Source organism: Leptinotarsa decemlineata, unplaced genomic scaffold, assembly GCF_025532065.1.
Source record: "Leptinotarsa decemlineata unplaced genomic scaffold, Ldec_3_MD MMD2_tig00000505_RagTag_RagTag, whole genome shotgun sequence".
Classification (NCBI taxonomy): Eukaryota; Metazoa; Arthropoda; class Insecta; order Coleoptera; family Chrysomelidae; genus Leptinotarsa; species Leptinotarsa decemlineata.
The window spans coordinates 14,641,305-14,666,581 of NW_027412549.1; the positions used below are offsets into that span (position 1 = coordinate 14,641,305).

Genomic DNA, 25,277 nt, shown 5'->3' on the forward strand with positions numbered 1-25,277 from the left:
CGACATATTGTTATTATAAAACATAAACACCAAAAAACTCCAACAAAAAGGAAGAGAAAACATATCTACCAAAGATTTCGCACACAACATTGAAAAAAGGTGCCAAAACGAAGCCATGTCGCACAAATCATGCGGGAAGTACGCGCGATCCCGCGCGTGTGCGGGTAATCAGCACTATGAATGACATGTCAAAAATAAGATACTCATTTTTAGTTAATACGTGAAGGAGAGTACTTCGACCACGCCACGCCTGAAGATGACTACCGCAATTGCAGTAGAAACGTTCGGAAATTGTAACTAACAGCGACCACGGCAAAACTCGGAAATCAACCAGAATATACAAGCATGGTAATGAATCTTTCTACATAATCTTGAATGATAAAAACTCACACAGAATATAAAAACATGCTGTAACTCAGAAACGATTATAGATATCGATATGCGGCTTACACCATTAAGTTCGTCATAAAATTTGCCCCTCAGACACAGACATCAATTTTCATCTTTTCAGTTTGACAACAGGAGTATCCCATTCTGTACATCTTACTGAATCGGGATATACTCGGATTATTCACTCCATCTCAAATAACCCTCCCGGTACTGAGGAAGAGCTAGTTCTCCGAAACCGCTTCAATTGGTGGTCGTGCCGACAAAATGGAATTAATTTCAGCTTTTCATAAATAGAAAGTTATTTGCGACGAATCTTTCGAATCTTCAGGTTTCTGCGCGGCATTAGCTGGGCTAGTTGTTGTTTTCCCGTCCGGTATCTGCCACACGTTCCTACAAAGTCTTAGGTCTACATGATAGGCAAGGGTGAAGTGTTTTCACCTGAACTTGAGTATATCATGTCCTCTCCGAAATATGTTGATTATTTCACCTCCCAAACAGGAGTATGTGTTTGTGGAGTTGTTTCCGAACTTTGTCTGCAGGTGGGACAGTGGAACTTCAAGAAATTGAATGTACGAGCATGTTACAAGAACTCCTGATGCATTACGCACTATTCGAAGAAAACAGTGGTTGAAACCTTGATATTTGATCGAACTTGGCATGCTTTTTTTGGTCTTGGCTCACCTGGGCTCTTCTATTGGAACGATTGGACTTTGGTTTCGATGTCATAACCTTATCACATGATTCCTCATCAGTGTGGAGAGATTGGAAAAATCCAACGTCATACACAAGTCAATAAAAATATTCTTGGACAGTCAAGCGGCGTTGGAAGCTCTTGGCTCCTACCGAGCAACGTCTAAATTGATGGTAAATTGCCAAAATCAACTCTCTCCGATAGGAAGACTCAACAGATTGTCTCTGGTCTGGATTCTTGGCCATACTGGCCTGGAAGGCAATGGAGCTGCTGACTCCCTTGCAAAGGAGGGTTCGACAAGCAGTTTCATCGGACCAGAACCTGTCATTGGCACCCCTTTGGGCTTTTCCAAACAAAGATTGAACACCTGGATGGCAAGAAGATTTACGGACTTCTGGCAGAGTCTTCCAGGATTGACTGACTCCAAGGCGTTTATTCACCCTTCGAAGCTTGATACCATACAGTTGCTGGACTACAGTAGGAATGAATAACAATTTTCAATTGAAGGTAACTCCTATACAAATTGAACTGAGAGCTAACGGCAACAATGTTGAATGTTGGAACTAAATTCTTACCGGGGTCATTTTTATTGTCTATGCATCGCCATTGTAGATAATTGAGAAGTGAGATGATTCCATAAAATTTGCCCCCTGTAACAAGATAGCTTCTGCACATCGATAGGACGTACGAGCAAATAGGTAAACCAGTTCGTTATACTTCGAAACATCGGTAAACTAATCAACACTTCGTGGGTCTATTATATTTGCGTCCTTAAAATGCCATAACTAGTCATTCAGTTTCTTCATTATCAAGCGTCCTTATTTGCATAGGCGTAGTGTGTTCTGTTTCTTGTGAAGGTGACTTTGTTTTGTATTTATTAAATATATTTCATTATATTCATTGAATAGTATGTTATATTTATCAACTTTAAAATGTAAGATAGAGTTGGCCGATACTTGTTTTTCAAAATACATTATCATAGATTTTCATCACATTCACACTTTACTGTGAGATAATTAGTCATTAAACTCAGGTATGAATGTTCTTTAAACTCAGGTATAACTGTCATTAATTAGTTCCTAGAATATTATTAGTTTATAGGTAAATAGTATTATTTCAAAAAGTATATATAAATCATAATGTATGTAGAATTCAGTTTGTTAGTGAACACGCTTGAAAAAGCTACTGTGCAGCGAAACACGTGTTGCGGATTTGTTATTCTGTTCTAGTGAAAATCTCACAATGAAGTGTTTTTTAAAATATATCTACTTTAAAATAGTTTTTTAGGTAAGTAAACAACTGAAAAATAGCTGAGTAATATGATTGAATTTTATTATTTTTACTTTTACATTTACATTACTTGGACCTGCCGTAGCAGGTCCAAGTAATGTACAAAGAAAGCGGAAGTTTATGTTGTATAGGTAGCGAGAGTGGCTTCTTAGACGATAGTGAACTAATGTCTTTCTTCAAAAAACAGGGTATCATCACGAAGACAACGCTTTGAAGGATGGTTTGACTCCCCTCTTTCACGAGTCGAGCCAAATTCGGTAATAGTAATGGATAACGCTTATTATCACATCCGATTAGTAGAACAGCTGCCAACTATGACTACCAGAAAAGCAGACATGCAGAGTTGGTTAGGACAAAATCCAAGGATATGGTTAAGGCCGAGCATATGAGTGTCATTGTACAGCATCGTGACAGATATCGCCAGCATGTGGTGGATACAATAGCTCGTGCTGAAGACATCACCATTTTGAGACTTCCTCCTTACCATTGCGAGTTAAACTCGATAGAATTAATCTGGTCTCAAATTAAGGGTTACGTAGCTCGTGATAACGTGACATGTAAAATTTCTGATGTCCAACGTTTATTAGAACTCGCAATGGAACGAATACGAAAAGAAGATTGGGCTAATGCTGTACCCCATGTGATCAAGGAAGAAGAGAAAATGTTGAGATTGGACGGAATGTTTTCGACCAAATAATAATAGATTCAAGTGTGACTAGGGATTCCTCTTCGGACGAGTCAATGGATTCTGAAACTTCATAAGCATAACATAGGTAATTATTTCTTTGCTTTGTAGTTCTCTTTCTATATAAAAGGAACATAATAATTATTTTAAATTTTTCTGTTTTTTTGAAGTACTGTATTAGGCATAATAAGAAAATGTAATCAGTTTTACCATTGAAACCAGGTAGCGCCACCTACTATAACAATTTTTACGTAATTACCTATGTATTTAAATAAATAAAAATATTATTTTGGTACGCTTCTGCAGAGCTGGTAAGAGGATTATCCGTTGGTCACTTCAAGTGTGTCGTTGCTAATGAATCACCTTCAATTGAAAATTGTTATAGTGTACGATGTCACAGGTCACTGTCATTTGAATCATCATATACAGATACTCGGACTGTCGGAAGACAGTGTTTGGAAAATGATGAAACAGCAGTGCACATACTTTGTGCCTGCCCCGCTAGGGACCGAATCAGGTTTTAAGAGTTCGGCAGAGCCGTACTCTTACGATTTTTCTTGAAAGACCAGTCACCATACAAACTAATCGGCTTCGTTGAGAAGCTGGGTTCATTTGGTCGAGTGTGAATAGGTGTCAGTCACAATAAACCCTTGCGGGTTGTGGTGGAGGGTCGAAGGGACCCACTCACTTTGGACCTAACCTAACCTAACCTCACCAGTTATGACCTTTTGACGTCATTCAATAATTCCTGAGCGATGCTCATGCCACGATTTTTTGACCGAAGTTCAGCAATTTTGAAATGAACTTTGCTGCCACTTGCTTCATGCCCAAAATTTTCAAAATAATTGCATGACATGAGCCAACCGATATGTCTACATCCTCAGCAACTTCTCTTATAGTGATTCGACAATTCTCGTTAACAATTTTCTTCACTTCCTCAACATTTTCATCAGTTGTTGATGTGTCGTCATTCACATCTTCTCGACCTTCTGTGAAAACTTTGTATCACTTTTACATTCCCTTATTTTTGGACACACCTCGTATATTTTCTGGATACAGTCGCCGGACTTGTTCTGACCATGTGGGTAGTTACTAAAACTAAAATTGAAAGTTTCATTGTACGAATTCATTGCCCAAAAAAATTTGAGAATCATAAGTTATCGTCAGTAAACAAACGGTTTATTGCTACTAAGAATGCTGACGTTATATTTATATTCTGCACTGTGAATAATCTTATCTGGTGTATGACTCTGAATGGGAATCACAGTTTATTCTTGCTTAGTGTATATTAAAGGAGCCAGTTCCCAATGCAGACAAACAGTTCTTAATGTGTATGTTGGCTGGTCTCCAAAAAATTTTGAACAATCCAAAATGAACAGTTTTTCGATAATTTACTGTTCACTCCTAATGTTGTTGTATGATGTTGGAGGTAAGTTGTTTCAACAAGATGTGAATTGGTATAAGTTGCAAACTTCAGTTTCATTAAAAAATTTTCAATTTCTACAGATATCAAGTATACCATTCGAATTACCTCATTCTGATTAAAGAATTTGACAGTTTGTTTATGTTGTTAGAATTGAAAAATCACGAATCGTTTCAATTAGACACGAATTCTATTTGAAAGTGCTGACACATATCTGATTATTAATAATTTCCGTTGAGTGAAATATAAAACATCAATTTCTCGCTATCAACTACCACATATTTCGAAAAAATACAATATTTCCACAATATCACCATTGATCTTTGTCGAAGTGACTTTATACCATGCAATTAGCATAGCACTGTGAGCTACTGATTAAAAAAAAATGTTTTTCGGTTTGACTCAATATACTCATCACATCAACTCGAGCTTGACGTGGGGTATACTTCATGGTTCCATTCAATTTCAGCATCATGCCCAAACATAATCAGTCGACAGAATTGGGGTGCAACACCGCCGAAAAGCCAGAAAAATTTGCGTACGAATCCACCTCCTTTTGTGGTAATCCACCACTCGGAAACTCCAGCATGTCAGTCGTTGCAGGCATGTAAACAAAGAATAAGGAATATTCAGTATGATCATATGACGAACAGAGGTTGGGCGGACATAGGGTACAACTTTTTAGTGAGTATTTATTTTTGTTTAACAAATTTTCGTAACGGATTATCAAACTCTAAGTCAGTGACTGACATACAGTGTGAATATGAGGTTTGTTCAAAAATCAAGGTAAATGTTTTCTTAGCATGTTTTCTTAGAGGAAAATGTACAACTGTTCAACGTACTGAGCAGGAACATAGAGAAGATAATAATAATAATAATCTTTATTTCTGAAGAATAATCGCCAAAAAAATACAAAAACAGAAATAACGTCACCAACAAGATAGATTATGTCAGACAGTGTAGCTGAAATATTCAGCAATATTATAGGGTTCTTTATTCAGTAGAATCTTATGAACTCCCTTTTTGAATTCACCAAGTTTATTCATTTGTTTGATGCTGGTGGGGAGTGTGTTGAACATTTTCATGCTTTGATAGAAAGGGCTCCTTTCTGTAACAGTTAGTCTTCATAGTCAAAATTTCTAGTGATATATACATTTTGTAGTAAAGTATTTTCAAAAAGATGTTTCTAGAAAAGAATAACAAGAGTTTCTGTATATAGACTCGTATAAGTGTGAGTATTTTGAGACTACTGAATTTGCCTCTACATGATTCTCTTGAGTTTAGTTTCAGCATAGTTCTTAAGGCTCTCTTTTGTACAATGAAAATTTGCTCTACATTTCTTCTACCTCCAAAAAAATAATCCCATACCTACAAACAGATTCAAAATTTGAATGATAGACCATTCGGATTACATCTGTCTCGACATACTGACCAACAACTCTCGTTGAATACAACACTGAGTTCAACTTTCAACATACATTTTGAATATGACTGTTGAAACTCAGTGTGCTATCTATGTGCAGTCTTAAGAATCTGTACTCATTTCTTATATTCGTCAGCCGAATTTCTTGAGGTAAATCAAATCCTGCATGGTTTGTTTCGAACATTACGGTTTTGGTATTTGTCATTCAATATAAGTTTGTTTCTCCTGAACCACTCATCTGCCTTACAGAGGCTTTCTTCAGTTATAGATATCAGACCAAGATAGTCCACTGCATTAACCAGCAAATTTGTGTCATCCGCATAATTTATCATTTTGCAATTTTTCCCACAAATCTCCTCCAGGTTATTTAGAAAAATGATAAACATCATTGGGCCAATTATACTACCATGTGGCACCCCAGTATCAATAGTTTTTATGTCTGATTCAGCTTTGATTTCTTCCTTGTTGATTGATACCATTTGTTTTCTATCTGATATGTAAGATTTAAGCCATTTCAGCGCAGGGCCACGTATGCCAGCTTTTGTAGAAGAACTGTGTGGTTCAAACAATCAAAAGCTTTTGACAGGTCTAGAAATAATCCCAATGCCAAATTATTGTTCCCAAGTTGTAATAAGATATTTTGGATGAACTGAAAAATTGCAGTATGTATTGATTTCCCTTTCTGATATCCTTATTGCCAATGCTGATTGTAACCCGATGAATCAATAAAACAGGGACAGAAGTATTTTCATCAAAAAACATTCATACAGACGTCTTAGCGGTGCCATCTTCGAAAACAGTTTATAATTTGTGATTTGCCTGGGAACAAACATTTGTTATTTCATCAAATTCTTCAGATGAATATACAAATATCTCACAAAATATTCGACTTGGATCCTTTTCCGATCAAAACTAACTGTCAAATTTTCAACCTTACGAACAATTGAGTGTCCATACATGATTTCGGTGTTATTAAATGATCTCATCAGCTTATCTTCGATATATTGATTAGGACCTACATGCAATTTCTTTGAATATCATAATATATAGGTTGTTTCAAGGGTTTCAATATTCATTCTACTATGTCGAGGTATATACTGATAGAGAATTTTGAGCTATTTCTGAAGATGAGCCCCAAAGTGGAGACTGGCAAATTGCATATGGTGGTACGTGGGATGACGTACCATATGCAATTTACCAATGCGGATTTCGATAGTCAAAGACCTCGAAAAATGTGTGCCCCACGTTTTGAACGATCGACAAGGTCTGCCATTTTTTGCTTTTAAGCAACCAAAACGATCCATTTTTGGATCGCATCGTCACGTATGATGAAAAGTGGATCCTCTACGGTAATAGGAGAGCCAGCCAGGTACTTCCCAAAAGCTGAAACGCACCAGAAAAAACAATGGTCTCTGTATGGTGGTCAGCGGAGGGTGTGATTTACTACCATTTTCTGCAACCTGACCAAACCATCACAACAGAGTTTAATTGTGTGGAAATCGACGAAATATAGCGGAAATTGCGTCAGCAGTGAACGACACTGTTCAACAGAACAGACGAATTGAGTGTCAAAGTTCCGCCTCATCGACCGTACTTCCCAGACCCCTCACCATCTGACTACCATCTTTTCAAACACCTGAATAAGTATTCACTGAGATACTCATAACAGTTGGAAGGAGAGTCATGAAAACGAACAGAACTTTTTGAAACAACCTAATAGTAGACTACATATGTATCTAGAATACAACTCAATAAAAATTTTGGACAATACATTTATCAGTGCTTTTACAGATTGGTGGTGATGGAAATATTTATGAAGGTAGAGGATGGGGAATACATGGCTCACATGTTCCAAAGTATAATTCAAAGAGCATAGGGATTTGTTTGATTGGCGACTTTCAAAGTAAGTATTTCATGAACTAATTTGAATTTTGTTCACAAGTAGAAGTCAGCAGTGTGTGTTTCATATTTCTTTACTCTATTTTCATTCATTATTTTTATCTCACCGATATCGATGAGAATGATAATCAGCATTAGATTAGATTGTCAGGGACCTGGCCCATGGCCACACTGCGATCTTTTCAGATCTATTGGGATGCTCCTTGGCTGTTAGAGCTCATTATCTAGCTTCATCTCTTTGATGAGACTCTGTAGCCTTGACATTTACCCCTTCATATAGCTGGCAGGCTCTAGTTTCTCTTCCCTGCATCTTGCGTGTCTCATCCTTGCTATCGATTCGCATTCATAGAGTACATGCAGAGCGGTTTCTTCCTCTTCTTGACAGAACCTGCATTCGGTTTCTTCTGTCAGATCCACATTGCTCATATGTTTCCTGAGCCGGCTCTGCTCCATTAGTAGACCCACCACTACCCTTTAGCAGGTCTTCCGTGAATCTGGGAAACGCGACGGTTCCTTTATGAACGCTTGCACCTGCCTCATTCCTGGAAGCTTATTCCACCAATCTATCGATTCGGCTTGCATCCATGAATTTATGGATGTCTTTATACATACTTTCTCTACCCTGCAGAAGGGTTCTGGGCAGATCATAGCATTAGATGCGCCTTCACAGGACAGAACATCGGCCTCCTTATTGCCCTTGTGACCTGCACGTCCGGGGACCCAAGCTAGAGTGACCCTATTTTGGGCACTTAGCTTCTTGAGTGCGCTCAAACAGCTTCCCATCAGTCTTGAGAAGACTTGAATTGAGCTGAACGCCGTACTTGCTGCCTGGCTGTCGGAGAAAATGACATTGGTGTTAAATGACATTGGTGTTATTTGTGACCTTCTGCCTATTTATTTTCCCTATACAGTTCTCGACGGCCGCGATTCTCGTCTCAGCTCTGCCTCCGTAAAAACCGGCTCCCACTCGTTGGGTTTTTGAGCTATCTGTATACCAAGTTTCTTCCGTTTTTACCGGAGGGCCGTTTTGCCAGTCCTCTCTACTTAGTATAATGATTTTGAAATCTTTTTGAAAGTTGTACTGCGGAACTGTGTTATCCACGGGCAGTCCTAGTATTGCCTCTTCAAGGCGAGGCTATCAGGTTCAGGGTCACCAGGGGCTGCCCTCAAGGTGGGGTACTATCTCCCCTTTTTTGGTCGCTCCTGATGGATAGTCTGCTTGATGCCTCGACAGTTGATCTGCACGCTTATGCAGATGACCTTGTCATCCTGGGAAGGTCCACGTCGGGAAGAGTATTTGTAATATCCTCCAAAGCGCGTTGGACGTTGTTCACAGTTTGTGCCTGAGGGAGCAGATGTCTGTCAACCCCAGCAAAACTGTGCCAATCCCCTTCACCAAGAGAAGGAAATTGGACGATCTAACGCCACTTTCCCTCAATGGTGTGATCATTCCATTTGGAACGGAGGTGAAATATCTTGGCATTGTCCTTGATAAAAGACTCACCTGCAACGCTCACTTGGAAAAAGTTTCACACCAAGCCAGACTGTCTCTATGGACATAACCAAGGATTTGTGGTAAAACTTGGTGTTTAGGTTCCAAACAAATCCATTGCATTCATGTAATGATTGTCAGACCAATAATCACGTATGGTGCAATTGCTTTGTGGCCGAAGGCTTTACAGAAAACGGCCCAAGCGAAGCTCTCTGGCTTACAGAGACTGCTTGTCTGCCATCAGGACCACACCGTCAGCGGCCATGGAGCCTCCTCTCCACATTTTTCTGGGAAGAGAGACTAGATAGACTGCATACAGACTTAAGCACATTGCCAATTGCACAAATCAAATCAATGCAGAGTGCAACAGACTGTTGGTTGACAGTGGAAGTCACAGCATTCTGGAAATGATCTCTAACTTTATGCCTCCAACTGTCAACTACGAACTGCCTTATAAAGTACTATTCCCGAGTAGAAAGGACTGGATCTTGCGGGAGAAGGAAATATTAAGAGCAGATAGTTGTTGGTTCAGCGATGGATCAAAAACATCTTCTGATTCTGGTGCAGGTGTTTTCAGTCGCAGACCCAGGACAGAGTTATCTACCTGCCTAGGAACGTATGCTACTGCATTTCAAGCGGATATTCACGCTATTGAATTGTGTGCGGAGAGATTGGATAAATCCAACCTCACTCACAAGTCAATAAATATATTTTCGGACAGTCAAGCGGCGTTGAAAGCTCTTGGCTCGCACCGAGCAACGTCCAAATTTGTAGCAAACTGATAAAAAAGACTGTCCTCGATAGGAAGACTAAACAGATTGTCTCTGGTCTGGATTCCTTCGATACTGGCCTGGAAGGCAATGAAGCTGATGACTCTCTTGCAAAGGAGGGTGCTGCAAGCGGCTTCATCGGACCAGAACCTGTCATTGGCATCGCTTTAGGTGTTGCCTAACAAATATTGAAATCCTGGATGACAAGAAGATTTATGGACTTCTGACAGAATCTTCCAGGATTGGCTCACTCCAAGGCGTTTATTCACCCTTCGAAGCTTGATTACAAACAGTTACAGTTACACTATAGTAGGGATGAACTACGATGTCTAACAGGCCTTCTTACAGGTCACGGTCATTTGAATCATCACATGCAGAGATTTGGACTATCAGAGGACAGTGTGTGTCGCCTCTGTCTGGAAAATGATGCCTGCTCTGTGCCTGCCCCGCTGGGGACCGAATCAGGTTCTTTGAGTTCGGCAAATCCGTACTCTCACCATATGACCTGAAAGACCACTCACCGTACAAACTAATCGGCTTCGTTAAGAAGCTGGGTTTATTTGGGCGAGTGTGAATAGGTGTGAGCCACAATAAACCCTTATGGGTTGCAGTGGAGGGTCGACCTGCCTATGACCTCAGCAGGTCACTTTTGACCTGCCATGTATATTATAACATGCTGTTAATCTATCTATTTCATCTATATATTTTATTTTCATTCATATTATGATATATGTGATTGTTTTACAATGTGTGTCACATGATTTCTTCATTCGAAATGGCTTTTCCTACATAATAATAATAATATCTATTCACCATTTGTTATACACTTGGGTATATATTATATATATATATATATATATATATATATATATATATATATATATATATATATATATATAGAAACATTAGTATCGGACATAGCACTCATGAAAGTGGCAAACCATAGACACGTGTTTCGGGCTTTTGGCCCATCATCAGTATGGTGCAGCCAAGTGTAAGGATGGGCAACACTTGGTTACCAAAAGATAGAAATACAAATGCACGGAGCCACCAACAGGAGCTAACCGCACATTTGTGGTTTCAGTTGATAGATCTCGTGTTCAAGACACTCAATAACTTTCATATTGGTATATATATATATACCAATATACATATACAAATAAGCATATATGCCCACAAATTGAGTGAACATTTTACACCATTCACGTAATTTAATCTAAAATAAAATTACGTCCACTGTGAATTTGATTGTCATATTGTCAATTAAAAAATCTTGTTTACTGGTATAGCATCTTTCTAAAAGCATAGTTTTAACACAATCATGGAATACTTTGTCATTCGTGATTATTTCAACTAGATTTGGCAGATTTTTGTAGCAAGTAATGGCAGTAAACTGAGGGGATTTTTTATAGCTTGTCATGAGATGCTGTGGGATTTTTAGAAGATAACCATTTCTTGTATTATGACTGTGTTCTGAAGCAGTCTTATCATATAATTTATATATGATAAAGATATATTATACCTATTATACCGGCGAAATATGACTTGCTCCATCTACACACAGCAGCACAAAACACTAATAAATCTATTTATCTATCTATCTCTGATATTGTATTTGATTGATTCAGCTTAATTTTCCATTCAAAAAGTGAAAACATCAATCTTTTACCATCACATCGAACCAAATATTTTTTCAGGAATAAGTCCTCCAAATTCCCAGTTGAATTTGCTCAAGCAACTCATTGAATGTGGGAAAGATAATGGTAAAATTGTCTCAGGGTATCACCTGATCGGCCATAGACAAGGAAAGCCTACCAATTGTCCTGGTGATGCCTTGTACGAAGAAGTGAAAAAAATGACTAACTGGGACCCAAATCCCAACTGAGATAATAGTTGATTATTTCGAGTACATATATATTACAGAAAAACATATTTTGACCGCAATCATGTATATTAATTATAAATACAATTGTTTCAAATTGTGTCAACAACAACACGTAAGGATTAAATCACTCATTGAGTTATCTACAATTCAAGTGAAATGTTTTGGTAGGTCTAGCGGCACTTTTGCCGCTAGCTACTTATCAATTTTTGTATCATTCGACTTTTAATATCACTTTTAGAACAGTCGTCAGACACATTAACTGTTGAATATTAACATATGTGTCTCATTTATATTAAAAATACAGTATATCATTTCTAAAGTTGTTTTATTGAAAGATTTCTTTCCAAAAATACAGAAATGAGATGAAAAAGTGGTTTTTCAGGTTGATTCGGAAGTTTTGTGCCTTTTGATATCATGTGTTTTTGTAGCTCCATATCTCAATAAATATGTTTTGTAGTCTATACATTGATGCTGTTGATTTTTTGAAAATTTCAATTTTCAGCTCATTAGCATGTGATGTCAAGCGATTTTTAGCCAATTTTTCTCTACAAATCCAAATTGTCCGACTTAGGTTTTCGAAATTTCGAGATTTTAGCCTCAAAGATGAGCTCCGAAGTGATCAACCTACAGTAATCCAGGATAAGAAAATGAAGACCCTGGTAGAGACTGGCCCATCATAAATGAAGTCTGTGATGGAGGAAGATCTGGGCGTCAGGTCACATAGGTTTTTTTATGGTTTGAAACGAATTGGAAAGGTTAAAGAGCTCGAAAATTGCGTGCCCGACGATTCGAACGATCGACAGAAATTTTCACGTTTCAAAGTCACGTTTCTGCTTAAGCGCAACCAAAACGATCCTTCTTTGGAACCGATCATCACGTGTGATGAAAAGTGGATCCATAACGATAACAGAAGACGTTCAAGACAGTGGTTGCAGTAACAGTCCCTTTATTGCAGTAACAACACAATATTAATTTATTTTATATTCTTTTGAAGCATAGCAAAAAAGCTAGGATAATAAGACTTCAAATCATAAAATAACAATTGTCCTCAAACTACAAACGATGAAGTTGATTGCACTTCAACATTTTATACAATTATTAGTAGTTTTTAAATGAGTGCTGTGTTAGAATAAACTACAATCAATTTAAAATCTATTTCATTGCTAGTCGTATGTCGCATTGCTAGTCGTATGTCGTAGTTTGAATAGTATCAACAGTGATTTCTCAGTAACTGATGAGACTACAAGAAAATGAACTCTACTACATTCATCAGCCTCATTTGTAGTTGAAATTTTGTTTTTGATTCACTACAAATGCAGTTGGAAAATACTCAATTTCATTTCATTCATTTTTTATGTATTTAACGGTAACTACAAACATCTAATTTTAGCTACAATGTACATTTAAATCTAAGTTTCTCTGATCTCTGATCGAGCACATGGCAGACAGGCAATTTTGACTCGGCTAATGCGGTCGATCTCTAAATTTTCTAAAGAGCAATATCTAAAGATTTGATAATTAATCTGTATTCTAATTTTAAGAAAATAAAAATTGAATTGAAATGTTATAACCAAAGATTGTTTACGTCTCATCACTAATTTCAGAGAACTCACAACTGCGATTTTTATTGATAAATAGCTTGACTGAAGTGACGAGAGTGACAATGACTGATCTATAATTTTTTATGAATCTCTCTAGTTACGAGTTACGATTAAGAGTGATGACATTTTGGAGAGATTGTGGTAAATGTTTGCCTCTGGGTATGAATCCATTCTCGTCTGCCGTATATTCAATATTGTATACATTGTTATCTGGTCCTTTATATTTGTAAAATCCCTGAGTTCTTATTATTTCTTCTTTGGTGCCTTTATTGTGAACTTTGGTGTTCTCTTCACCAGTAATTTCATTCTCGGTTTCATACCTAAAAAATTTGGTTATTTTTAAATTTCATCAACGAAATTACCATTCATGAAAGTTGTGCAAGACTGAGTATGAAACCATAACGAATGAGGTACAATTTGTATTTACTGGTCACGAATCAAGATAATAGGTGGGTTGGAAAGTTTGTAAAATAATACAGATGGCGCTACTTAATACTAGTAGAATAATGAATTCGAATTTTATCAAAAATGATTTTTTAGTAAGTTAACCTACGCCCTAACCTAATAGAAGTGAGTTTTTAGAACCATTTGTCGTAATAATGATGTCCATGAATACATCTATAAAAACTGCAGGATTCTTGGCGATATTGACTTTTTGAGAGCTTTCGCCAGATCAATTAGGATGATTTCAAAAATGATGGATTTGTCATATGTTTTCTGGATTTCATTATCAAAACCTCCCTCTACTGTATGATAGGTACAGAGAAATTCGTTATAAAGACGCGATGATTCTGAGACCGTTATGGGCTTCTTGTGGAATCTTTGGCCATTGAAGAAGCCCAGAAGAAACCCCAAGTCTGGTTGAGATACGTTGACGACACCTCCATAATATGGAACCATGGAAATACTGAACATTACACTGAATATCAAAAATGATCCTCAACGGAATGGCTACTCCAAAGCGATGGTGAAACAGACTGGCTAAAAGATAGCAAAAGCCTCGCAAGGAAGAGAAGCCGTCACAACCAGTGCTTGCAGAGAATTATCGGAAAGGATAAGAGGAATTGGGTCCAAGTACAACGTCAGACCCTGCTTCAGATCCGGAAACACTATCCGTAGCAGCCTCACGAAAACCAGGCCACCAAACGCGGACTGCGATTCCAAGAATTGCATTTACCGGATACCCTATGAGTGCGGAAAATCCTATATCGGTGAAACCGATATACTGCGCAATGCTGAGCATAAGAAACACACACAGCGAGGAGAAACCAGCAAATCAGGAATAGCAGAGCATGTTTGGATCCATCAACATAACATCGGGTGGTCCCAAGCTGAGATCATACACAGGGAGGAACACTGGTTTAGGAGGAAATCCAAAGAGGCCGCATACATGTTGTCCAACAATGTATTCAACCAAGCTAGCGTAGAGATACGCCATATATGGAAACCCATCATCAAGCGAAAAATGGTCAACTCCCACCAAACAGTCATCTCCCGCTAAACCAATGGAGCGAAAAGAATAAAAAGGGGACAAGTAAGAGTACTCGAATGACCATAAATAGTCATCTCTCGGAGGAATTAGTCCAGTCATCACCCGAAGACGATTGTGGATACTTACAACCGAAACGTCATGCAGTAACTTGGCTTAGAGTTTCTTCATTATTGATTTCATTTCAATTTTTTGTTCAATTGTTTAATTTTTTACTTGTATTTTATTTCACTGTGATTTTTTCTTAATATAGTTGTTATTTTCAGATTTTCTTTTCAATTTTCATTTCAATTCATTTTATATAATATTAGACAATGCAAGTTCGAACTATTGAAATTCCTCAGTAAAAAAGTATAAAAAAATGATCATTTCGGAATGGAAACATTCATTTCTACCAACGTACTTATACAGTAGGTTCGGATAAAAGTCTATAAAAAATCAATTACTCCTCCAGCTGATACTTCGGTGGATATAGAGTTATATCCAACAGACTTTCCTGTATTGATGAAAAGTAATACCTCGAAACCGGTCTGGAGATGATCTACTCGATTGATTTCAGCGTAGACCTGCTGATATATGAACTGTTTATGAATGGCAAATCAATCAAATAAATGCTGTCTTAATATTTCAACACTTCTTTCTCACATTATCACATTATTGAATGCTCTTGAAAACGGAGCATCCCTTGAAAACATCCATGGCTGGAACGTTAGGTTTGACAATTATCCCAACCAGAGACGGTTTCGTAAAATGGCCCGCTAGATTACCTGATATAATGTCTCCAGATATATTTTGAATGGAACGTTACATTTGAGTGTACGAACGATACACAGTTGAAGTTCATTTCAGGACCAATGGTTGCAACGAAATAACTCTCACAATGAAGTGTTATTTAAATAAGTTTTCATCAAGCATCGGCCAGTTCCGTCACATATTTCGAAAAAGAATAATTCACTTACTCCCAGTGTAGACCATCGGCATTGACGTCAGTGGCCAAACGAATGATTCTCCATCTACCATCATCATATGTCGCCGAACTGGGCACCGGTATTTTATTAGCAGTGGGTCGAATATAATTACTTTTGATGGTGCTAGCTGATCCAGCATTTCCTCTGGCATTGAACTGGTTTTGATACTTGAATTTATCTGGAAAAAATAACGAATTTGATAGTTATTGAAGCACTAACGACCTGCCTCGTCTCCACACGGGTACAATGCTGATACTAAAGTGTTATGGCACGAAGGGGGGCCTTCGACGCCCTATTTATAGGTACGCGTCACCGCCCCCGGCCGTTACCGCCGCAATCGCTATGTTCCTGCATTTCAAATCTGTAATATCTTAGAAAATATTCATTGAAATAAAATGCTGTAGAGGGTCATATTGATCTATATTGAATGCACAATGTATTTATGATACTTAATTGGATAAGGATCAGTGCTATATTGCTTGAAATCACTTCGAATATAAGCCATTATTTCTCGAGGATAAAAAACGATTATTGTTATCCCTAAGAGATAGACATATACCATCGCGGAACTTTTTGTAGACCTTTTTAAGGTGTACTTTGGTACATTATTTTCATCTGTCTCGTAAGCGCAAAAAAGAAGTACAAATACTTGGTCACATCGACTTTCAGCAGAAGTTTGCTGGTATGACATTGGAACCACGAAAAGGAGTATAGGTACAGCTGTAGTTGAACTCTCTTGCATATAGTAATACTTGATAAATCTCAAGATTACTTTCTAAGAGCATGTGGAGAGGCACTATAAATTCTAAAACATATGGATACTTTCGAAAGGAAAGAATAGGCAATGAACATTGATAGAATCTGGCTACCTGTCCTTGACGGTACACAAACAAGGTCAGGTTTTACAGCGTGACTCACGGTCGATGGTAGGTTAGACGTTTCTGGAAAACGCAAAGTATTTTTTCTGAAAATTTCACCTCTCACATTTCCTTACCTGTTCTATCGATCTAGAATATTTTCAGAATTGCAGCGTCTTTTATCAAAAAGTTTGATTTGATTTGATTAAAAGTTGATATTCTGATGATAGTTTGGACAAACTCGAAATATTCAAATAACACCAAGAAATCGACTCCATATCATACAGGCCGTGCTAAAATTACTATTATTTCCATTGTGCATAAAAGTAGTCAAAAGTTCATTTTCTCGAAGGAAACCCCCTGTATATTACTCGATAAATTGAAAGATGGTGAAAAATGCTTCAAGATGATATATCATGTCCCTATACCTATATCGTCAAGTTTTCTCAATAAAGTCGCTTCTTCTAGAAACATTATTTGTTTTAGACTTTGGATTTAGGTAGCAGTGGAATTATCAAGCTTATAGCAGTTCGGTTACTTTTATAAGTAATTTACAAAGAATTATCGACGGTATTTTGAATCATCTTCCAAATTGAATGCAAATACCGATTATTCAAACGAAGTTCTTATGAAATTATTTATTATACACATGAACAAAGTGATCAAATCATTGTCAGAACGTGTAAAAAATTCAACCAAATGTATTCTGAATTAATACCAATGAACAAGAAGAAGTTTGTAAGGTTACAAAATTATTTCCTGATGAAGATCCATAGTAATTTCACAAACTACACCTAAACGATTTGATCTCCACAAACTTTATTGAAAAAATATATCACATGTTTCGCTAAACATTAGCTTTTTCAAGTGATTAATACGACTAATCACTTGAAAAAGCTAATGTTTAGCGAAACATGTTGTGATATATTTTTTCAATAAAGTTTGTGGAGATCAAATCGTGTAGGTGTAGTTTGTGAAATTGAAAGGTTTAATATTCTTCGCCTTGAGACATCTCCGAATAGTTTCTCGTGGAATATTCAAATCTGAAGTGGCATTCCTTATACTGGCATTAGGATTATTTCCGAAATAATCTAAAATGATTTGGTCATTTCTGTTTCTTCTTTGTACAGAATTACTTTTTAACATCATTTTTGATACTGCACCAGTTTCATTGAATATTTTATGTATTTTATTTACCGTACCGCTGCTAATACGAGGACGATCTGGATGTCTCTCATACTCTACAAACCTCCCTAGCACTTCTAACGTCATCTTCCGAAAGGCGTACAATTTCAATTTTCTCTCTTACACGCAATCTTGCAGCCATGACCCAAAATAATTCGAAGAACTTTAAGGTGAATATTGTTGACAATAGTACACTTAAATCTTTAAAAAAAATTAATTAAACTTATTCAGCCAGCATCGTAGTAGATGTGAAAACAACGGAACCAACAACTCAAGCACCAACTCGCCCACTACGACCGTTACCACATCGCCTTTGATCATGTCTACTGCAGTGGTAGACGAAACGGCAGGCATGAAAACGTATTGTTGCGATCCACCTGTCTTTGTAGAGGTTGTGATGATGAATGCCGAGCATGTATTTTCATTTACGATTACATTTATCTTCAAACGTACCCTCTGCCTTCGCCATAATCTCGCTCATTTGTTTCCCCGGTACATAATCGATATTTTCTGCGATAATCTCCAACCATGAACATCTGTATTTGGTTTGCTTTCCTAGTAGAATAGCTCGACATTCATTCACTGGTATCAGAAACACTCCTGATACTAGTGTAAAAAATAAAGGGGTATCATATCTACACATCTTTATCAGGAGTTTATTTTGAACTTGACTGCTTTTTCCCAAAAACTAAAGGCATCTATCTATCCTTTCAATTCATTAAATAGTATTCTACGAATTGATTCAAATCAGATGGAATAATGATTGATCAAAATTGCATATAAAACAGTAAAAATGCCGTAAAAATATAGTTCTAATCACCTACTGATGATGCTAATCTGGTTAGCGAAACACGTACGAAACTTGTATTTGTTGTGTGAGAAATGTGTTCAATGGATTAAAAAACAATACTGTTTGTAATTGTTTCTTCGCGAGACTCTGGACTTGCAATTAATAAGTTTGCTTCTGCCATATATGAAAATAGGTTCATTATTTCCTATATTCACCTATTAAATTTTGATACTGTCCCTTTCCGTCATTAGAGAATCTTCCAGTACCATCATCTCGATAAGCTCCACTGTTGTCAGGAATATATCTGCCAGAATAATCAGGAATATATTGTCCTTCATCATCAGGGTGATACTGACCATCATCCTCAGCTCTGCATGTGAATACACAAAATATAATTGTAACTGGTATCTGGAATATAAAAGGAATTTATTTTGTTTCATATGTGGCTGTGTACAAACAATGTATTTCAATTATAAACTGTTGTTGACGCTGACGAAAGTTCAATAAATGTTTGTTTGAAGGTGGTTGACATTGTTTCGTGGTGTATTTCATCAGTTCGGATTTCCATTGTCTAATATAGTATAAATTGATTTGAAAACCCTGAAAAAACAATTAGAAAATCAATAAGATAAACCAAAAATAACAATTTTATTAAACAAAAAACTGAAATTACAAAGAACTAATATACAAGCAACAACCAAAAAAAATAAAATATTGAAATATTGATAAAAGCTGAAAATTAAAAAATATTATTAACAAAAAATGAAAATTAAAACATTCCAAACCAAGTTACGTCACGACGTTTCGATTGTTAGTATCCACAATCATCTTCGGTTGATAACTGGTGGATTGTGGACTATTGTGAATACTAACAATCGAAACGTCATGAAGTAACTTGGTTTGGAATTTTTTTATTTTATATTTTTTAATTTTTCATTTTTCGTTTTTTGTTCTCCAAGATCTATTTATACAGTGTGACCCATTTTTAATGGAAACACCCCCCTAAAATTTGAAGTTGTAAATCGATTTTAATATTTTTTTTTTAAATGTCAAGTACTGAAAGATCTACCTTGGGACAAAATTTGAAATGTTTATAAAAGTTTCAGGGCATACTACGATATTTTTTCTTGGTTGGAAATCGAGATTTTTTTATTAGCGACTTTTTTATTGAAAAAATCACTACGCCATTGGATTCAGAGTACCTCTAAATAGGTGTGACCAAAATTCCATGAGAAAATATTCATTATTAACAAATTTATGATGACTCAAAAATTCGAAAACTCACACAGCTAACAGTCACAATATATCATTTTTTATGATTTCAACAATAAAGTGCCGCCAGATGAAAAAAAAAAACAAATAGCGTAAATATTTTTAATGCAAATAACGGAATTACATTCACACAATTCAACTAACAATGAAGCAAAAAATTTTAATAAACGTAACTAATAACTAATTATTGAAATGTTTCGATTCAGTGCAACAATTAATTCTAACTCATATTCTAGTAGCCTCTACTATTCCACCACAAATTTCGATAGATGTGTCGTAGCGCTTACGAATGTTTCTGATTACGTTCCTTAGTTCTAGAGGGCTAATATCTGCACATACCTGTCGAATTAGGTGTTAGGAATCACACGTTAAAAGGTAAGACCTCGTTAATCCTTAGTTCGCACAAGTTTCGACTTCTGAGGGTTGTCGTTCGTAGGGGTGCGACAGCTGGTTAACGGAAAAACAGATTTTAAAACAGATTTTTTTTTAAAACAGAATTCTTGCACAAATTTCATTTCTATCTCTTGAGCGGTTTTTGTAAACCTTTTGTGTGAGAAGTCCCCATAGAAAAAAGTCCAAAACTGTGAGGTCTGGAGATCTGGGTGGCTACTCTATAAACGGACTACCACGGCCTATCCATCGGTTTGGAAAATGTTCGTTGAGCCATTGCCTCACAGCTCTGGCATAATGAACTGAACACCCATCTAACTGGACAATTAAATTTGATCGTTCATTGATTAGCAGCTCGTGAATAGCATCCCAAAACTCTGTGTTTAAAAATTCTAGAAACCTCTGCGCATTAATGTTTTCCTCAAAAAAGAAAGGACCAATAATTCGTTCGTTCAATATCCCACACCAGACGTTGATTTTTTGTGAATACTGGCTTTTACAGTTTATCACCTAGTTAGGATTATCCGCTGCCCAATACCGACAATTCTGTGATTACACCATTTGTAGTGAAAATGGCTTCGTCGGTATATAAAATATTTTTTATGAAATTTCTATTGTTTAAATATTCCCCTTGGGCCCAGAAACAATATTCCAGGCGTCTCGCTTCGTCGCCTTCTTGACGTGTGTGTACAAATTTTGGCTTGAAAGGTGTAATATTCTTCACCTTGAAACATCTCCGAATAGTTTCTCGTGGAATATTCAAACCTAAAGTGGCATTCCTTATACTGGCAATAGGATTTTTTCCGAAATAATCTAAAATGAATTGATTATTCCTGTCATTCCTGTTTCGTTTTTGTACAGGATTATTTTTTAACATCATTTTTGATACTGCACCAATTTCGTTGAATATTTTATTTATTTTATTTACCATGCCGCAGCTAATACGAAGACGATCTGGATGTCTCTCATTAAATAATCTATAAACCTCTCGAGCACTTCTAACGTCATCTCCCGAAAGGCGTACAATTTCATTTTTCTCTCTTACGCTCAATCTTGCAGCCATGACACAAAATAATTCGAAGAACTGTAAGATGAATATTGTTGGCAATAGTACACTCAAATCTTTCCCAAGTGTCAAACTGTAATATCATTTCCATGGCAACTAAGATTTAAATTGAAATATTAGGTCTTAGTTTTAGTTAATTTGCGTGAAAACTTGAATGCAATTCCGTTATTTTCATTGAAAATATTTACGCTATTTGTTTTTTTTTTTCATCTGGCGGCACTTTATTGTTGAAATCATAAAAAAAATCTCATAGCTATATCTGTTGATATAGGGTGTTTTTTGTAACTGTTAGCTGTGTGAGTTTTCGAATTTTTGAGTTGTCATAACTTTGTTAACAATGAATATTTTTTCATGAAATTTTGGTCACACCTGTTTAGAGGCACTCTGAATCCAGTGGCGTAGTGATTTTTTTCAATAAAAAAATCGCTAGTATGCCCAAATTTTGTCCCAAGGTAGACCTTTTAGTACTTGACATTTCAAAAAAAATTATTAAAATCGGTTTACAACTTCAAATTTTAGGGGGGTGTTTACATTAAAAATGGCTCACACTGTAGGTCATTCGACTGCTTTCACCTATCCCTTCTTTCCTCTCTCCGCTTCAGTTGTTTTAGCGGGAGATGACCGTTTGGCGGGAGTTGGTCGTTTTTCGTTAAATTAGAGGTTTCCATATGTTACGTATCTCTACGCTAGCTTGACTAAATGCGTTGTTGGACAACATATACGAGGCTTCTTCGAATTTTCTGCTTAACCAGTGTTCCTCTTTGTGAATGATTTCAGCTTGAGCCCACATGATATTATGTTGATGAGTCCAAACATGCTCTGCTATTCCGGATTTTCTGATTTCTCCTCGCTGTGTGTGTTTCTTGTGCTCAGCAATGCGAACTCTCTTAGATTCACCGATGTATAATTCTCCACACTCCGGTATCCAGTAAATTCAATTCTTGGAATCGAAGTCCGCGTTTGGTGGCCTTGTTTTCGTGTGGCTGCTACGGATAGTGTTACCAGATCTGAAGCAGTTCCTGATGTCATATTTGGATCCAATCCTTCTTATCCTTTCCGATAATCCACTGATGTAGGGAAGTACAAGTACTGGTTGTGGAGGCTTCTCTTCCTTGTGGAGCTCTTGCTGTCTTCTAGCTAAAGCCTGTTCTACCATCACTTTGGAGTAACCATTCCGTTGAAGGTCATTTTTGATGATGCCTAGTTCCTTTTGGAGACCTTCCTTTGTATTACAGAGCCTGAAGGCACGGTCTAGTAGAGTCTTGATGATTCCTGTCTTAGTCGATTGATGGTGGTTGGATTTCTGGTTCAGATACTGACCCGTGTTTCCCATTTGTTGTGGATTGTTGTTGTGGATTTCCTTCTCCATTGTGAAAGTGATGGAAGGACTTACGTTGTTGATGTGCTTCAGAAAAGTGTCTAGTTCTGCATTCCCATGGTTCCATATAATGAAGGTGTCGTCTACGTATCTCAACCAGACTCGGGACTTCTTGTGGGCTTCTTCAATGGCCAAATCAATTTATATTTTATTAGACAATGGAAGTCCGAACTGATGAAATTCAATAAATGAGTTGAAGTGCTTCAACTGTGTTTTGAATTCCCGTACTTTCCAGAGATCAACTTTTGACAGCACAATTCGTCAAAATATAAATATACTTTAAAAACCAAAACATCAGTTGGCATGTCATCTCTTTAAAATGAGTTGATTCAAGAAGGGTCGTTAATAGAGGCCGTTTCTTTTATCATGTGGCAACGTTACTATATTCTAAACCGTAACAGATACGAAGATGAATAAATGGTAAAGAAAGTAACTGTCATCAGAAACAATACAATGGTCGAAGAAAATTTACCGCGACTGTTGCCCTTCTCGAGTTATACAGGGAAAACTAAAAATGCTGTATTTATTTTTTTTTCGAATGAAATTGTTATTTCGGAAAATATCAAAAAAAAAAAAATTATTCTTTTTGAAGTGTACTGTGACGATGTAATGTTAAATATTCCATAAAACATTTCGTGTCAACATGGCCACCATCAAGTTTTTCTTTAAATACGGACCTGTGTTTTCATTACAGATATTGATAAAGTGATAATTTGGCAATCCAAGGGTATACAGTGTCATCCCCAGAGTATGCATCATATGGGAAATTTATTTATTAAGACAAAACGTTATTCTTGACAAAAGTTTGTGTATTCCTAAACATGCACCAATGAAATACAGTAAAACAAACTTAATATACGAGGTGCCTTCAAATATTTTATTTTGAGAAAAGAGTAAGGTATTCTTATTTTGAAAAATTTCGGAAAATGTTATTTAGAAAAGTTGTTCAGCATTAAAAAATACATCTAGATTTGTAGTCATGGCATCCAAGCAATGTTTAATTTCATTACCCATTTTTTTCAAATGGGGACCACGAAAAACAATTTTGCTAAAACGAAAAATAGACAGCATCCTGTATACGATGGTTCATTTTGGAAGCCTGAAATATCCCGAATTACACAAGTACGCTGTTAACCACGGGAAATTTTTCTGAAGAGTGCAATAATTTTCAAAGTTTTTGTTACGAAGTTATTTTTATTTTTTGTTAACACCGAAAATTACTCAAAATATATTGTATTGTAACAATAACTTAATATTCAATAATATCAAATCACAAAACATCAAAATAGAACAGGTATTTCGGAACAAATTCATTGATTTTCTGGAGATTTTCTTGTCCAAAATAATTCTCCAAAATAATCTCCAGAAAATCAATGAGTTTGTTCCAAAATACCTATTTTATTTTGATGTTCTGTGATTTGATATCATTGAATATTGAGTTCTTGTTACAATATTGCATAATTTTGAGTATTTTCGATGTTAACAAAAAATAAAAATAACTTTGCACCAAAAATTTTTAAAATCATTTTACTCTTCAAAAAAATTGAAGAGTAAAATGGTCACACAACTATGGTTAACACCATAGTTGTGTGATTTGTAATATTGCAGGCTTTTAAAATAAACCACCGTATACAGGATGCTGTCTATTTATCGTTTTAGCAATTTTTTTTGTAGTCCCCATTTTAAAAAAATGAGTAAATAAATAAAACTTCACTTAGATGACCATGACTCAATTCAATGGTGAATAACTTTTCTAAGTAATATTTTCCGACATTTTTCAACATGGGAGTACTTTACTCTTGTCTCAAAATCAAATATTTGAAGGCTCCTCGTATATTATGTACTGTATTTACTGTATTTTATTGGTGCATGTTCAGTTTCAGGGGATGCATAAACTTTTATCAAGAATAACTTTTTGTTGAAAAACCCTTATTAAATAAGTTTCCCATATGGTGCATACTTTGGGGATGACACTGTATATCATTTGATATTTCTATAGCGTTTCATTTGAAATAATCACCACCATCATCAGTGACAACAATCAAACGGAAAAACAATTCATTTTATCATGAACTTTTGGAAAAAAATTAAACCAATACGAAAATTTCTCAATTCAACTGAACTTACAATCGATATCATGCAAATTTCTCACTACACTCGGATAGTTATGACTTACCAGTACTTTCATTCTGCTTTGTTCCACTGATTGTTATTAACTGTTTTTGTTGCTCGAGATTCTGCACTTATATTTACGTAGGACAGGGCTCGAGTAGAATAGGGATGCGTTATTTACAACGGTCAATGTCATTGCTGACAGAAATCTTCTCACCTGA

The 25,277-nt window shown here is 36.4% G+C and overlaps 2 protein-coding genes across 2 annotated transcripts; one reads left to right on the top strand and one right to left on the bottom strand.

Moving 5' to 3' along the window:
• Positions 1–4,323: 4,323 nt before the first annotated feature.
• LOC111509820 (peptidoglycan-recognition protein SB1) lies at positions 4,324–12,267 on the top strand. Its single transcript, XM_023165651.2, has 4 exons — positions 4,324–4,485; positions 4,949–5,163; positions 7,694–7,805; positions 11,761–12,267. Exons 1-4 carry the CDS (start codon positions 4,428–4,430, stop codon positions 11,946–11,948), a joined length of 573 nt encoding a protein of 190 aa, XP_023021419.2. The 5' UTR covers positions 4,324–4,427; the 3' UTR covers positions 11,949–12,267.
• LOC111509819 (uncharacterized) lies at positions 11,977–25,277 on the bottom strand. Its single transcript, XM_023165650.2, has 4 exons — positions 25,121–25,277; positions 19,054–19,246; positions 15,998–16,184; positions 11,977–13,869 (listed from the first exon to the last, which is right to left on the bottom strand). Exons 1-4 carry the CDS (start codon positions 25,130–25,132, stop codon positions 13,647–13,649), a joined length of 615 nt encoding a protein of 204 aa, XP_023021418.2. The 5' UTR covers positions 25,133–25,277; the 3' UTR covers positions 11,977–13,646.